The 14,822-nt window shown below is 36.3% G+C and overlaps 1 protein-coding gene across 17 annotated transcripts in view; it reads left to right on the forward strand.

Annotated features, from left to right (window-relative positions):
- BCL2L13 (BCL2 like 13) overlaps positions 1-14,822 on the forward strand; it is a gene marked incomplete at its 3' end in the record, with an annotated part of 99,867 nt that overhangs the window by 68,979 nt on the left and 16,066 nt on the right. For 3 of the 17 annotated variants that reach the window (XM_081129317.1, XM_081129314.1, XM_081129328.1), the window contains one exon: positions 9,575-9,656. The exons of 10 other annotated variants lie outside the window; for them this stretch is intronic. In XM_081129317.1, the coding sequence (XP_080985443.1) occupies positions 9,575-9,612 (38 nt within the window). Of the gene's footprint in view, positions 1-1,279; positions 1,525-9,574; positions 9,657-9,929; positions 9,961-14,822 lie in introns of those variants that run through there. 4 more of the 17 variants (XR_013998242.1, XR_013998243.1, XM_081129318.1 and 1 more) reach the window with 4 other exon arrangements.

Below are 14,822 nucleotides of genomic sequence, written 5' to 3' on the forward strand. Positions count from 1 at the left end.
TTTTTATTGTCCAGGATATTTTTTTCTTGTGTCTTGTTTTTGTTTGTTTTAATAACTATAAATTCAAGCTTAGAGAAGCTTGCCTTTCTCTTGAATATCAAAACAACAAAGCTTTTATGTCATTTACTAACCTGATCTCATTTAAGAGAGAGATAGTAGTTATCGTGCAAGAGTAAAATTTATACATGGTGGGCAAAAGTAGGTTTACAGTTGTGAGTAGGAGAAACAGTTTACTCTTGTATTATTATTTATTAATTATTGTATTATTTTCCATACAAACATCTATAAACCTACTTTTGCCCCACCCTGTACTATGAATAATGCAGGTCTAAGTGTGGTGGTACTAAAAGGAGACAATAGCAGTGTTGACAAAATTATAATTTTTTGGTGACATTTGTGGAAAAGAGTCCTTGAAAAAAATTTTTTTTTAATCTTTATTGATTTCAGAGAGAGGAAGGGAGAGGGAGAGAGGGATGGAAACATCAATGATGAGAGAATCATTGATTAAGCTCACAACCTGGGTATGTGCCCTGACCAGGAATCGAACCACAATCTCCTGGATCCTAGGTTGATGCTCAACCACTGAGCCACGCCCGGCCGGGCGAAAATTTCTAAATAACATTTACCTCTGTTAGGAAATTCTAAAGTGTCTTACAGTCCAAAAAGGGACTAACGTTAGTAAAATACCTCAACAGAGTTTGAATAGAATACTGGATTTGAGAGTTACTGGAACTTGGATATGTAAAAATAGGGGAGTAGGGTGGGTCACATTTACAGTGGTGTCCAGTTCAAATAAATTAGTCTGACAGTGCACCACTTCACAGGTCACAGGCTTTTCCAGGGGCTCTTGCTTCCTTTAGTAGGTGCTGGCAGAAGGTTTTTCAAGTCCTTTTTAATATAAATACTTTAGCCTCAAAAGAAGAGAGATGGAATGAATACCTTAAGAGAATCTGTGGAGAAAATATCCCCTTTCTTTATGGCTCCACTATTCCTCTTTTTAAAAAAAATAGTGATTTATCTTTATTTACATACACTATTTTTGAAAATCATTTGAGATGGCCAGTTTTTGTAATTTGTCCAGATTGTACCACATGTCAGTGACAGCAAGTGAATTACTTCTACTCGATGACATTCTCTGCTCATGGAAATATACAGTGGTTCTTCTAAGAGCAAAGCAAAATTTAAGACAATTGTTTCCTTGATACTCTGCTCCCCCAGCCGGTAATTATAACTGTTTGCAATCCTTTTAGTTATACATGGTTTTTCATTCTTTGTATAGGTGGTGTATTCACCTATTTGTGAGATAAGAAAGAATTACTCCGGCGTGGTTCAGTGGGTGAGCGTTGACCTAGGATCCAGGAGATCGAGGTTCAATTCCCGGTCAGGACACATGCCCGGGTTGCAGGCTCGATCTTCAGTTGGGGGCGTGCAGGAGGCAGCCGATCAATGACAGAGCTCTCATCATTGATGATTCTGTCTTTCTCTCCCTCTCCCTTCCTCTTTCTGAAATCAATAAAGATATATTAAAAAAAAAAGAAAAAAATTATTCCATTTGGTCAGTAATACACCTTGTACAATATATACATTTTGAATAATATAATTAAATTTTAAAAGAAAAATGCTATTTCTCTGAATGATTTTATTTGGTCTAAACCTTTTCATTTAAAATTTATATTTATGTATATATACATTTTAAAATATATCTTTATTGATTTCAGAGAGAGGAAGGGAGAGGGGGAGAGAGAAAGAGAAACCTCAGTGGTGAGTGAGTCATTGATTGGCTGCCTCCTGCACACCCCCTACTGGGGATCGAGCCTGCAACCTGAGCATGTGCCCTGACTGGGAATCAAACCACGATCTCCTGGATCATAGGTCGATGTTCAACCACTGAACCACGCCGGCCGGGCTAAGATATATATTTCTTCACAGTTATAAAGGGGGGGAAAAATAATACTGAAATATTAACTCTAACTCTTAGAATTAAGAGTACCTTTGGTTCAAAAACTATTTCTTTGCCAGTTTACGTGGACAGTTAAACTTCCCTGCCACTACCTCCAACCAGCTTTTATTTAAACAAATATGAAAAATTAGGTAAAACATTTCAGTGTACAGTACAAAATGGTGAAAGATATGAGATTTCTTCTGGGTAGCTTACTATGCCTAAAAAGCATAAGAATCCAGACAGTTATATTAAACACTGATAGTTGTATGACTGAAAAACAAATTGCTAACACCAATATAGAGTTGCCCATTTGTTTGGCAACATGGTCTCAGTATAGTTTAAAGAAGATTCATGTGGTGGAAATAAAACTGTAGAATTAAAGTAAAAAGCGAACAAACTCCTACAATTAAGTGGAAAATATTTAATTCAATTAAAGAATGGTAACAACAGCAACATGAACACAAATCAGTCTGTTATCCATACAGAATGCAACCTGAGAGGAAATTATGCCAAAGACTGGATTTTCAGTTTTCTAATTTTGCAAAAATTTTCAACTCAAAATGACATAAGCTCCAGATTCTCTCTTCCAAAGATGGGTTTTTATTCCTGACTGATTGTATCCTGAAGAAATCAAAGGTCTTCACAAGGTAAAATCACCATCTGTGGTTATAGTCTTTCTGTTTCCAGGCCTTTTGAGCTGTTTTTTGTTTGTGTAACAACTCAGAGATACAATTTTGAAAAGCAGAACAGAAACCACCAAAAAATTGGGAAAAGTTACAAGTAAAACAGTTTTATGGAGATAGAAATTTGTTTTAATGTTTTTCATGATTTAGTAGAATTGGGAGCTTGTTACCATAATAATAATTACTTAATGTTGCTCATTTTCTGAGATTCATTTCAATGAGAGCGGCACATTGTCAGCTTGGTTATGTGGCTCTTGAGAGTTACTCTTCTTTGAATTGGAATACGTTTCCAGTTGCTGTCTTCAACAAATTTTGTTTACTGTGTCATAAAGTTGAGCTCTCATAAGTTTCTGCTGTAGGTTGCACACTGAATATTCTCATAATTTTCCTTTTATTCCTCTTGACATACATGAAGAAACCAAAGCTAATAAGGATCACTACCAAGTAAACGTTGGTAGCTTTGTTTCAGGCTTCATGAACTGTAGTCAGTAGAGCCATTGTCACTCATCATTCTGTAACTCCCAGCCCTGGGGACTTCTCACTCTGGAGGCAGCAGGCAGTCAAGCACCTCTGCTTGGGGCTCTTTTCTCCAGAGTTGGGCTGGACTCATAGGAACCCACTTTTCCTCATTCTTAAATAAACAGAGCATTTAGGATACCTGAAGTGGAACTCTTTATGTGGAATGTTTACAAGGTCTACTGGACCAGTCAGACACAAAGTTTACACTTTTCTTCAAAGCCTCAAGTTCTTTCTCTCCTTTTGTAACTTCTGAGTGAGCACTATGGTCTCTGCTCGTGTGCATTTCCATATCAAACATAATCTGCCCATCTTCTTGTGGGGGACAGTGTCACAGTGAGACCTACTACTTGAACTACTCTGTCCTGGTTCATGTTGTGCATCCAAAGGAGTCTTCTCCATGCCTCCATTGTGGAAAGAGGATAAGGAAGGTACATGTTCCATCCCTCATTTTTCCACTGCCATTATCATTGCTGCTAATCATGGGTATCTCCACCCAGGAACCTTCCTTTCCTATATTGTACTTTACAACAAAGGAAGAAGAAAAATACAGTGAATGTTACGTACTCCCTTTACAATTTTCAGTTTTATTATGATGTAGTGCATCAAAGTTTATTGATGCTTATAATTTGTTACAAGAGAAAAGAGCCAATAATATGGATAACTAATTTGTTAATATTTCAAGTGTATTTTTATCTCTAAATTTGAATGCCCAAATTTCATATTGTTAGGTCTAAGCAACTCTTTTTGTGTGTGTTTAAAACCAAGAGATTGTTTTTTGGCTAATTGGTGAAAGTGTATACTTTGATATGAAGTGTCAACATGAATTACCTTTAAGATACTTTGTATTTAAACACGATATTGGCAGCTTTTAAAACCATTAGGCCATTCTTCCAGAGAACAATCATTTGGCTTTGCAGTGTTGCATGTCTGTTGTGTAAAAGGTGATGTGTTTGTCTTTAGCCGCTTGAACATGACATCAGGGAGAAACAAACTACCTAGCTCCGAAAGTTGAACTAGTTTTGAAAACACAGCAAAGGAGTGATAGCATGTAGTTGTTTAGGAACAGGCAAGCTTTGGGCATATAGATTTGCAGAGAGAAAAATATTTTGTTCTCTGAATTGTAAACATTAGCTAGAATAAATGCCTTTTGGAGTTTTACAGATAGTTTTGCTTTTTCTGTGACTTACATTTTATGATTATTTTTGTCTTAGTACCTTTGAGATGATTTTTCCATTGTACTGGTATTGAGAAGAGCACTTTATTGAAGTTTAGAAGTAAGATGACCAGTTTAGATGTTTTTAAATAGACTAGTTTTTAGAGCAATTTTAGTTTCACAGAAATATTGAGCAGGAGATGTAGAGATTTCCCGTATATTTCCTGCCCCTGCACATGCATAGCCTTACCCATTGTCAACATCTTCCACTAGAGAGGCATATTTGTTATAATTGATGAATGTACATTGACACATCAGTATCACCCATTAGGGTTCACTCTTGATATTGTACATTCTATGATTTGGACAATTTTATGATCACATGTATCCACAGTTACAGTATTATACAGAATAGTTTACTTGCCCTAAATATCTGTTTCACTTATTATTCCTTCCTCCCCGTAACTTCTGGTAACCACTGATGTTTTTACTGTCTTCATAGTTTTGCGTTTTCCAGAATGTCAGGTAGTTGGAATCATGAAGTATCTAGCCTTTTCAGACTGGCTTCTTTCAATTAATATGCATTTAAGTTTTCTCTGTGTTTTTTTCAGGGCTTGATAGTTCATTTCTTTTTAGCACTGAAAAATAAATATTCCATTGTCTGGCTGGACCACCGTTTATCTGTATACCTACTGAAGTAGATCTTAGTTGCTTCTAAGTGTTGGGAATTGTGAATAAAACTGCTACAAACATCTGTATACAGGTTTTTGTGGGGACATCAGTTTTAAACTCTTGCATAAATACCAAAAGTGCAATAGGGTGAAAGCATGTTTAGTTTTGTAAGAAACCACCAAGCTGTCTTCCAAAGTGGCAGTACTACATTGCATTCCCACTAGCAATGAGTGAGAGTTCCTGTTGCTCCACATCCTCACCAGCATTTGATGTTGTCAGTGTTCCAGGTTTGGCTATTCTAACAAGTGTGTAGTGGTATCTTGTTTTAACTTGCAGTTCCCTGATGATGTATGATGTGGAACATTTTTTTTTCTGCTTTTTATCCTTTTTAGAAAAAGTTATTATTATTATTATTTTAATATATCTTTATTGATTTCAGAGAGAGGAAAGGAGAGGGAGAGAGAGAGATAGAAACATCAATGATGAGAGATTCATTGATCGAGCCCACAACCTGGGCATGTGCCCTGACCGGGAATCAAACCCTGATCGCCTGGATCCTAGGTCGATGCTCAACTGCTGAGCCACGCCCTGCCAGGCAAAAAAAAAAAAAAAAGTTATTTTTTAATTACAGTTGATATTAAGTATTATATTAGTTTTAATTGGACAGCATAGTGGTTAGACATTTATATGATTTACAAAGTGATCTCCTCAATAAGTCTAGTACTCACCTGACACCATGCACAGTTATTATAATACTATTGGCTATATTCCCTAATCTGTACTTTAAAGCCCTGTGACTATTTTGTAACTGCCAATTTGTACTTAATCCCTTCACCTTTTTCCCCAGACCCTCGATGACCCTCCCATCTGGTTCTCTGTATCTATGAGTTTGTTTCTGTTTTGTTTGTGTGTTTATTTTGTTTTTTAGATTTCACATATAAGTTAAATCATATAGTATTTGTCTTTGCTGACTTATTTCACTTAGCATAATACCCTCTAGGTCCATTCATGTTGTTGGAAATGGTATGATTTCATTCTTTTTTATGGCTGAGTAATATTTCATTGTATATATGTAGTACATCTTCTTCATCCAGTCGTCTATCAGTGGACACTTAAGTTGCTTCCCAATCTTGGCAATGGTAAATAATGCTGCAGTGAACATAGAGATGCATATATCTTTTTGAATTAGTGTTTAGATTTCTTAGGATAAATACTCAGAAGTGGGATTGCTGGGTCATATGGTAGTTCTATTTTTAAATTTTTGAGGAACCTTCATATATTGTTTTCCATAGTGGCTGCGCCAGTTTGCAATCTTACCAACAGTGCATGATGATTCCCTTCTTCACATCCCGGACAACACTTGTTTAATAATTTATTGATGATAGTCATTCTGACAGGTGTGAGGTGATATCTCATTGTGGTTTTAATTTACATTTCTATGATTAGTGACGTTGAGCATCTTTTCATTTGTCTATTGGACATTTGTATGTCCTCTTTGGGGAAATGCCTGTTCAGGTCCTCTGCCCATTTTTCCCCCCCCTAATCCTCACCTGAGGATATTTCTTCCATTGCTTTTCAGAGAGAGTGGAAGGGGAAGAGAGACAGAGAGAGACAGACATACATCAATGTGAGAGAGACACATTGATTGGTTGCCTCCCACACGTGCCCCAGCCAGCGGGATCCAGTCTGCAACGGAGGTACGTGCCCTTGGTCAGAATCGAACCTGGGACCCTTAGTCTGTTGGCCTACACTCCATCCACTGAATCAAGCTGGCTAGGGCATGATTTTTTATTGATTTTTAGAGAGAGAGGAAGGGAGGGGGGAGAGAGAGAGAAACATTGATGTGAGAGAGAAACATTGATTGGCTGCCTCCTGCATGGCCCTTGACAGGGAACCAAATTGGCAACCTTTCAACACATGGGATGACATCCAACCAACAGAGCCACCCGGCAGGGTGTTTGGATTACTATATCAGGTAGTGTGATAACTCCAACTTAGTTATTCTTTCTCAAGATTGCTTTGGCTATTTGGTTTCATAAATTTTGTGGGTTTTGTGTTCTGTACAAATTTTAGGATTATTTTTTCTAGTTCTGAAAAATGCCATTGGTATTTTGATAGGGATTACATTGAATCTATAGATTGCTTTGAGTAGTATGGACACTTTAACGATGTTAATTCTTCCTATCCATGAGCACAGTGTATGCTTCCATTTATTTGTATGTTCACTTTCTTCATTGTGGTATAATTTTTCAAGTACATGTCTTCTACTTCTTGGTTAAGTTTATTCCTAGGTATTTTATTATTATTTTGATGTAATTGTAAAGGGGATTGCTTTTTTAATTTCTCTTTCTGGTAGTTTGTTATTGGTGTATAAAAATGCAACCGATTTCTCAATATTAATTTTGTATCCTGCTCCTTTACTCATTTATCAGTTCTAATAGTTTTTTGTGGACTCTGTAGGGTTCTCTCTATATAGTATCATGTCATCACCTGGAGCATCTTTTCATATGCTTATTTTCCATGAGTATATCTTTTGTTAAGGTGTCTGTTAAGGTCTTAACTTTTTATTTGGATTGTTTTTTATTGAATTTCTAACAGTTCTTCATATAAAGGATGGGGCAAAAGTAGGTTTAGAGTTGTTCATGTGGAAAATAATATAGGAATAAATTCTTATGTTTCACGTACTCACAGCTGTTAACCTATTTTTGCTCTACCCTGTATTTTGCATGATGGTACTTTATCAGATGTGTCTTTTGCAGATATTTTTCTTCTAGTCTGTGGTTTGGCTTTTCATACTCTTGACATTGTCTCTCACAGAGCAGAAATTTTTAATTTAATAAAGTCTAGCTTATCAATCATTTCTTTCATTTATTGTGTCTTGGTGTCGTTTCTAAAAAGTTACTGCCAAGCCTAAGGTCATCTAGATTTTCTCCTACAGCTAACGTTATGCTTAATGAAAAACTAGAACTTGTTCATAGTATTTTTTTAATTATCCTTTTAATATCCATGGGATCTGTAATAGTGTTCTTTCAATAAGGAGGAAGTTTAGGTGATTGATTTTAGATCTTTTATTCTAATATATGCATTCAATGCTATAAATTTCTCTCTAAGCACTGCTTTCACTCCCATACCAGTTTTAATAAAATTTTGTTTTCATTTTTATTTAGTTCAAAATACTTAAAAATTTTTAGATTTCTCTTGAGATTTATTCTTTAAGCCATGTATTATTTAGAAGTTCATTGTTTAATCTTAAAGTGTTTGGGGTGGGAGGGTACCGGCTATCTTTCTGTTATTGATTCCTAGTTGTATTCCATTTTGGTCTGAGAGCAGATGTTGTATGATTTATATTCTTTTAAATTAAAGTGTGTTTCGTGTTCCAGAATGTGATGTAGGTGAATATTCATTGTGAGCTTGGGTAGGATGTATGTTCTGCTATTGTTGAATAAGGTAGTATATAGATGTTCATTATATCCACTTGATTGATGATGATGTTGCATTTAACTATATCCTTAGTGATTTTCTGCCTGCTAGATCTGTTCATGTCTGGTGGAGGGTTATTGAAGCCTTCAATTATAATGATGGATTTACTTCTTCCTTCTTGCAGTTCTATCAGTTTTTGTCCCATGTAGTTTGAGGCGCTATTGTTAGGTGCATACACATTAAAGAGTGTTATGTCTTCTTGGATGTTTAACTTCTTTATCATTATGTAATGCCTCTTTTTATCCCTGATAGCTTTCCTTGCTCTGAAGTCTCTTCTGTCTGAAATTAGCATAGCTACACCCACTTTCTTTTGATTAGTGTAAGCATGGTATACTTTTTTCCAGCCATTTGCTTTTATTTTTTATTTAAAAAATATATCTTTATTGATTTCAGAGAGAGGAAGGGAGAGGGGCAGAGAGAGAGAGAAACACCAGTGATGAGAGAGTGTCATTGATTGACTGCCTCCTGCCACTAGGGATTGAACCTGCAACCGGGGCATGTGCCCTGACTGGAAGTCGAACCGTGATCTGGATCACAGGTCAGCGCTCAACTGCTGAGCCACGCCGGCCAGACTCATCCATTTGCTTTTAATGTGTATGTATCTTTATATTTAAAGTGAGTGTCTTGTATTGAACATGTAGTCAAGTCTTGGTTTTTAATCCACTAACAATCTCTGTCTTTTTAAATTTTTAATATGTTTTTGTTGATTTTAGAGAGAGAGGAAAGGAGAGGGAGACAGAGGTAGAAACATTGATGAGAGAGAAACATCAGCATTGATTAGCTGCCTTTTGCATGCCCCCCGCTGGGGACCGAGCCGCAACCTGAGCATGTGCCCTACCGGGAATCAAACTGGTGACCTCTCAACCACTGAGCAACACAGGCCAGGCAATCTCTATCTTTTAATTGGTGTGTCTAGACTATTGATGTTCCAAGTGATTATTGATATAGTTAACTGCATTAATATCTACCATATTTGTAAGTTTTCTACTTTTTGCATTTATTCTTTGTTCCTATTTTTGTCTTCCACTCTTTCTGCTTTTTGTGGTTTTAATTGAGCATGTTACATGATTTCATTTTCTCTCAAATCTTAGGGTATCCATTATATTTCTCCTTTTACTTTTTTAGTGATTGCCCTGAAGTTTGCAGTATACATTTGCAGCTAATCCAAGTCAACTTTCAAATTATACTATACCACTTCACAAGTAGTGTGAGTACCTTATAATAAAATAATTCTAATTTCTTCCTCAGATTCTTAATATCATTGATGTCATTCATTTGACTTACATAAACATACAAAACCATATGTTTGTATGTATATATGTGAGAGTGTATATATGCTATATGCATAACGCTCATAATCAAATATATTGTTGCTGCTATTATTTTGTTATCTGGTAGGTCAATTAAGAATAAGAAAAATAAAAGTTTTTATTTTACTTTAATGTATTCCTTCTCTGATGCTGTTTTTTTATTTACATAGATCCGAATTTTTTACTTAAATTATTTTCCTTCATTACTTACAAGGTAGGTCTATTAGTAATACATTTCCTCAATTTTTGTACAATAAAGTCTTTATATCTTTTTTTAAATATTTTTTTTATTGATTTCAGAGAGAGGGAGAGAGAAACATCAATGATGAGAGAGAGTTATTGATTGGCTGCCTCCAGCACACACCCCCACTGGGGATCAAGCCCAAATCATGGGCATGGGCCCTGACCAGAAATCGAACCGTGACCTCCTGGTTCATAGGTCGACACTCTACCACTGAGCCAGGCTGGCTGTGCAAACATTTTATTTCATCTTCACGTTTTTTCCCCCAGATATTTTTTATTGATTTTTAGAGAGAGGGAGAGAAAAAGAGAAACATTGATCAGCTGCCTCCTGCACAACCCCTCCTGGGGATAGAGATTGCAACCCAGGCATGTGTCCTGACCAGGAATTGAACCAGCAACCTTTTCATGCATGGGATGACATCCAGCCAACTGAGTCAAACCAGCCAGGACTTTCTTCTTTACTTACAAATAATAATTGCACATGTACAGTATTCTAGGTTGGTTGGTTTTTTCTTTTTCAACACTTTAACCTTTATCCGATGAAAGGGAACTTTAGTTCCCGGCAAGGAGTGGGTCCCGCTGGCCGAATTTAAATGCTGACGGAATTTAAATGCCGTCTTTTAAAGGTTAAATATTTCACTCCACTTTCCTTGCTTGCATAGTTTCTGATGAGAAATTAGATGTAATTCTTTTCTTTTTGTTCCCTTATAGATAAGATTTATTTTCCTCTGGCTTGTCTGAGGATTTTTTTCTTTATCTTATTTTCTAGTAATTTCAAATTAATGTGCCTAGGTATAGCTCCTTTTTTCTTTTCTTTAATTGTTGACAGTATTATAGGTGTACCCCTTTTCCCCCCTTCCAGCCCCATCCACCATGGCTTTTTATTTATTTTTTTATTTTAATGGAGTCTCTTTAGACTGAAATTAGCCCCATTTTTTTAAATGTCTTTATTGATTTTACAGAGAGAGGAAGGGAGAGGGAGAGAGAGATAGATAGAAGCATAAACGTCAGCATCAATTTGCTGCCTCCTGCATGCCCTCTGCTGGGAATTGTGCCTGAAACCTGGTCATGTTCCCCTGACTAGGAATCGTATTGGGACTTCCAGGTGCATGGGTTGACACTTAGTGGCTGAACCACACCAGCCAGATTGTACCACAGCTTTTTTATCCACTCATCTACTGATGGCACTTTGACTGTTTCCGGCTCTTAGCTATTGTATATAATGATGCTATGAACATAGGGGGTGCATATATTCTTTCTGATAGGTGTTTAGGGCTTCTTAGGATATATTCCTAGAAGTGGAATCACTGTGTCAAAGGGCAGTTTCTTTTTTTTTTTTTTAATCCTCACCAGAGGGTATTTTTTTCATTGTTTTTCAGGAAGAGAGAGAAAAGAGAGAGAAACATCAATGTGAGAGAGACACATTGATTGGTTTCCTCCCGCACTCTCCCTACTGAGGATCGAGCCTGCAACCAAGGTACATACCCCTAGCCAGATTCAAACCCTGGACCCCTTTGGTCTGCATGCTGATGCTCTAATCACTGAGCCAAACCAGCTAGGGCAGCAGTTCCAATTTTAATTTTTTGAGGAAACTCCATACTGTTTTCCATAGTGGCTGCACCAGTCTGCATTCCCACCTGCAGTGTACTAGGGTTCCCTTTTCTCCACATTTTCGCCAGCACTTGTTATTTGTTGATTTATTGATGGTAGCCATTCTGGCAGGTGTAGTTTTAATTTGCATTTCTCTGATTAATGACATTGAGCATTTTTTCATGTCTATTGGCCATCTGTATGTCTTCTTTGAAGAATTGTCTATTCAGGTCCTTTGCCCATTTTGTAATTGGATTTTTTTGTCTTCCTTTTGTTAAGTTGTATGAGTTGTTTTTATATTTTGGAAATTAACCCCTTACCAGATGTATCATTGACAAATATGTTCTCCCATACAGTGAGTTCCTTTTTCATTTTGAGGATGGTTTCTTTGCTGTACAGAAGCCTTTTAGTTTGATGTAGTCCTATTTGCTTGTTTTTTCCTTTGATTCCCTTACTGTAGGAGATATATAGGAAAAATATTGCTACAAGAGATGTCTGTGATTTTACTGCCTATGTTTTCTTCTAGGATTTTTGTAGTTTTGTGACTTACATTTAAGTCTTTTATCCATTTTGAGTTTTTTCTTGTGTATGGTATAAGTTGGTGGTCCAGTTTTATTTTTGGCGTGTACTTGTCCAGTTTTCTCAACACTGTTTTTGAACAGGCTGTCTTTATTCCACTGTATGCTCTTGCCTCCTTTCTCAAATATTAATCGACCATAAAGGCATGGATTGATTTCTGGAGTCTCTGTTCTGTTTCACTGATGTATCTATATGCCTGTTCTTGAGCCAGCACCAAGCTGTTTTGATTACAGTGGCTTTGTAGTTTGATATCCGGTATTGTGATCCCTCCAACTTTGTTCTTTCTGAGAAAGATTGCTGAGGCTATTCAGTGTCTTTTATAGTTCCATATAAATTTTTTGTAATATTTGTTCTGGATCTGTGAATTACGCCATTGGTATTTTAATGGGAATTGTGTTGAATCTATAAATTGCTTTGGATAGTATGGACATTTTAATGATGTTAATTGTTCCTATTCATAAACATAGTATATGCTTCCAATTATTTGTATCTTCCTCAAATTTTTTCTTCAATGTCCTATAGTTTTCCAGGCATGTCTTTTTCCTCCTTGGTTAAATTTACTCCTAAGTACTTTTTTTGTTGCAATAGTAAGTGGGATTGTTTTCTTAGTTTCTCTTTCTGATACATCATTATTGGTGTATAAAACTGCAACCAATTTCTGAATATTCATTTTGTATTCTGGTACTTTGCCAAATTAATTTATTAGATCTAGTAGGTTTTTCATGGAGTCTTTAGAGTTTTCTATGTGCAATTCTACTTCCTGCTTTCTAGTTTGGGTACCCTTTATTTCTTCTTCTCTGATCACTGTGGCTAGGATTTCCAGTACTATGTTGAATAAGAGTTGGGAAAGTGGACATCCCTGTCTTGTTCCTGATCTTAAGGGAAACACTCTCAGTTTTTGCCTACTGAGTGTGATGTTGGCTGTAGGTTTATCATATATGGCTTTTATTATATTGAGGTATGATCACTGAATTCCCACTTTGCTAAGAGTTTTTATTTAAAATGGGTGCTGGATTTTGTCAAATGCTTTTCTACGTCTATGGATATAATCATGTGATTTTCATCTTTCATTTTGTTTATGTGATGTATCAAATTTATTCATTTGTGAATATAATATCAGCCTTGCATCCCCGGAATAAATCCCACTTGGTTGTGGTATATGATCTTTTTAATGTATTGCTGAATCTGATTTGCAAGTATTTTGTTGTGGATATTAGCATCTAGTTCATCAGGGATGTTGACCTGTAATTTTCTTTCTTTGTAGTGTTTTTATCAGTTTTGGAATTAGGATAATGCTGGCTTTGTGAAAAGATCTAGGAAGTCTTTTTTCCTCTTGAATTTTTTGGAATTGTTTGAGGAGGATGAGGAAGATAAGTTTTAGTTCTTCTTTGACTGTTTTGGTAAAGGTCCACTGTGACTCTGTCTGCTCCAGGACTTCTGTTTGCAGAGAATTTTGTGATTACTACTTCAATTTCATTAGTTGTTACTGGTCTATTCAGGCTTTCTGATTCTCCCTGATAGAATTTTAGGAGATTGTGTGTTTCTAGGAATTTGTCCATTTCATCCAGGTTGTCCAGCTTGTTTGCAACTTGTTTATAGTATTTTCTTACAATCCTTTATATTTCTGTAGTGTCAGTTGTTACTTCTCTTCTTTCATTTCTGATTTTATTTATTTTGCTCCTCTCTCTTTGTTTCTTGATGAGTTTGGATAAAGGTTCATCATTCTTGTTTATCTTTTCAAAGAACCAGCTCTTGGTTTAATTTATTATTTGCATTGTTTTTTTTAGTCTTTATTTCATTTATTAGTACTCTGATCTTTATTGTTTTCTTCCTTCTTCTACTTACTCTGGGCTTGTTGTTCTAGTTGTTTTAGTTTTAGGGTTAAATCATTTATTTGATCTTTTTCTTGTTTCTTGAGGTAAACCTGTAATGCTGTGAACTTCCCTCTCAGGATTGCTTTTGCTCTGTCCCATAGATTTTGTGTTGTTGTATGTTCATTTTCCTTTGTTTCCAGGAAGTTATGGGGTTTTAAAATATGTTTTCATTTACTTTATTTTGTTTTATTTTTTAAAAATATATCTTTATTGATTTCAGAGAGAGGAAAGGAGAGGGAGAGAGATAGAAACATCAATGATGAGTCATCATTGATTGGCTGCTTCCTGCACGCCCCCAAATGGGGATTGAGCTCGCAACCTGGGCATGTGCCCTGACCAGGAATCGAACCCCGATCTCCTGGATCCTAGGTCAACTCTCAACCACTGAGCCACGCCCGGCAGGGCCCCTGTTTTCATTGATTTTTAGAGAGAGAAAGGGAAAGGGAGAGAGAGATTGAAAAACATCAATGATGAGAGTCATTGATCAGCTGCCTTCTGCATGCCCCCTACTGGAGGTCGAGCCTGCAACCCAGGCATGCGCCCTGACTGGGAATTGAACCATGACCTGGTTCATAGGTTGAAGCCACACTGGCCAGGCTTCTTCCCAGAAGTTTTTGATGTCTTCCTTGATTTCATTGATAATCCATTCATTGTTTGTTAACATAGTACTTAGCATAAATGTATTTGAAAGTTTTGGGTGTTTTTATTGTAATTGATTTCTAGTTTCATGCCATTGTGATCCGAGAAGATGCTTGATATGATTTCAGTCTTCTTGAA

This window comes from Miniopterus schreibersii (assembly GCF_964146895.1).
Source record: "Miniopterus schreibersii genome assembly, chromosome: 2".
In the NCBI taxonomy this organism is placed as follows: Eukaryota; Metazoa; Chordata; class Mammalia; order Chiroptera; family Miniopteridae; genus Miniopterus; species Miniopterus schreibersii.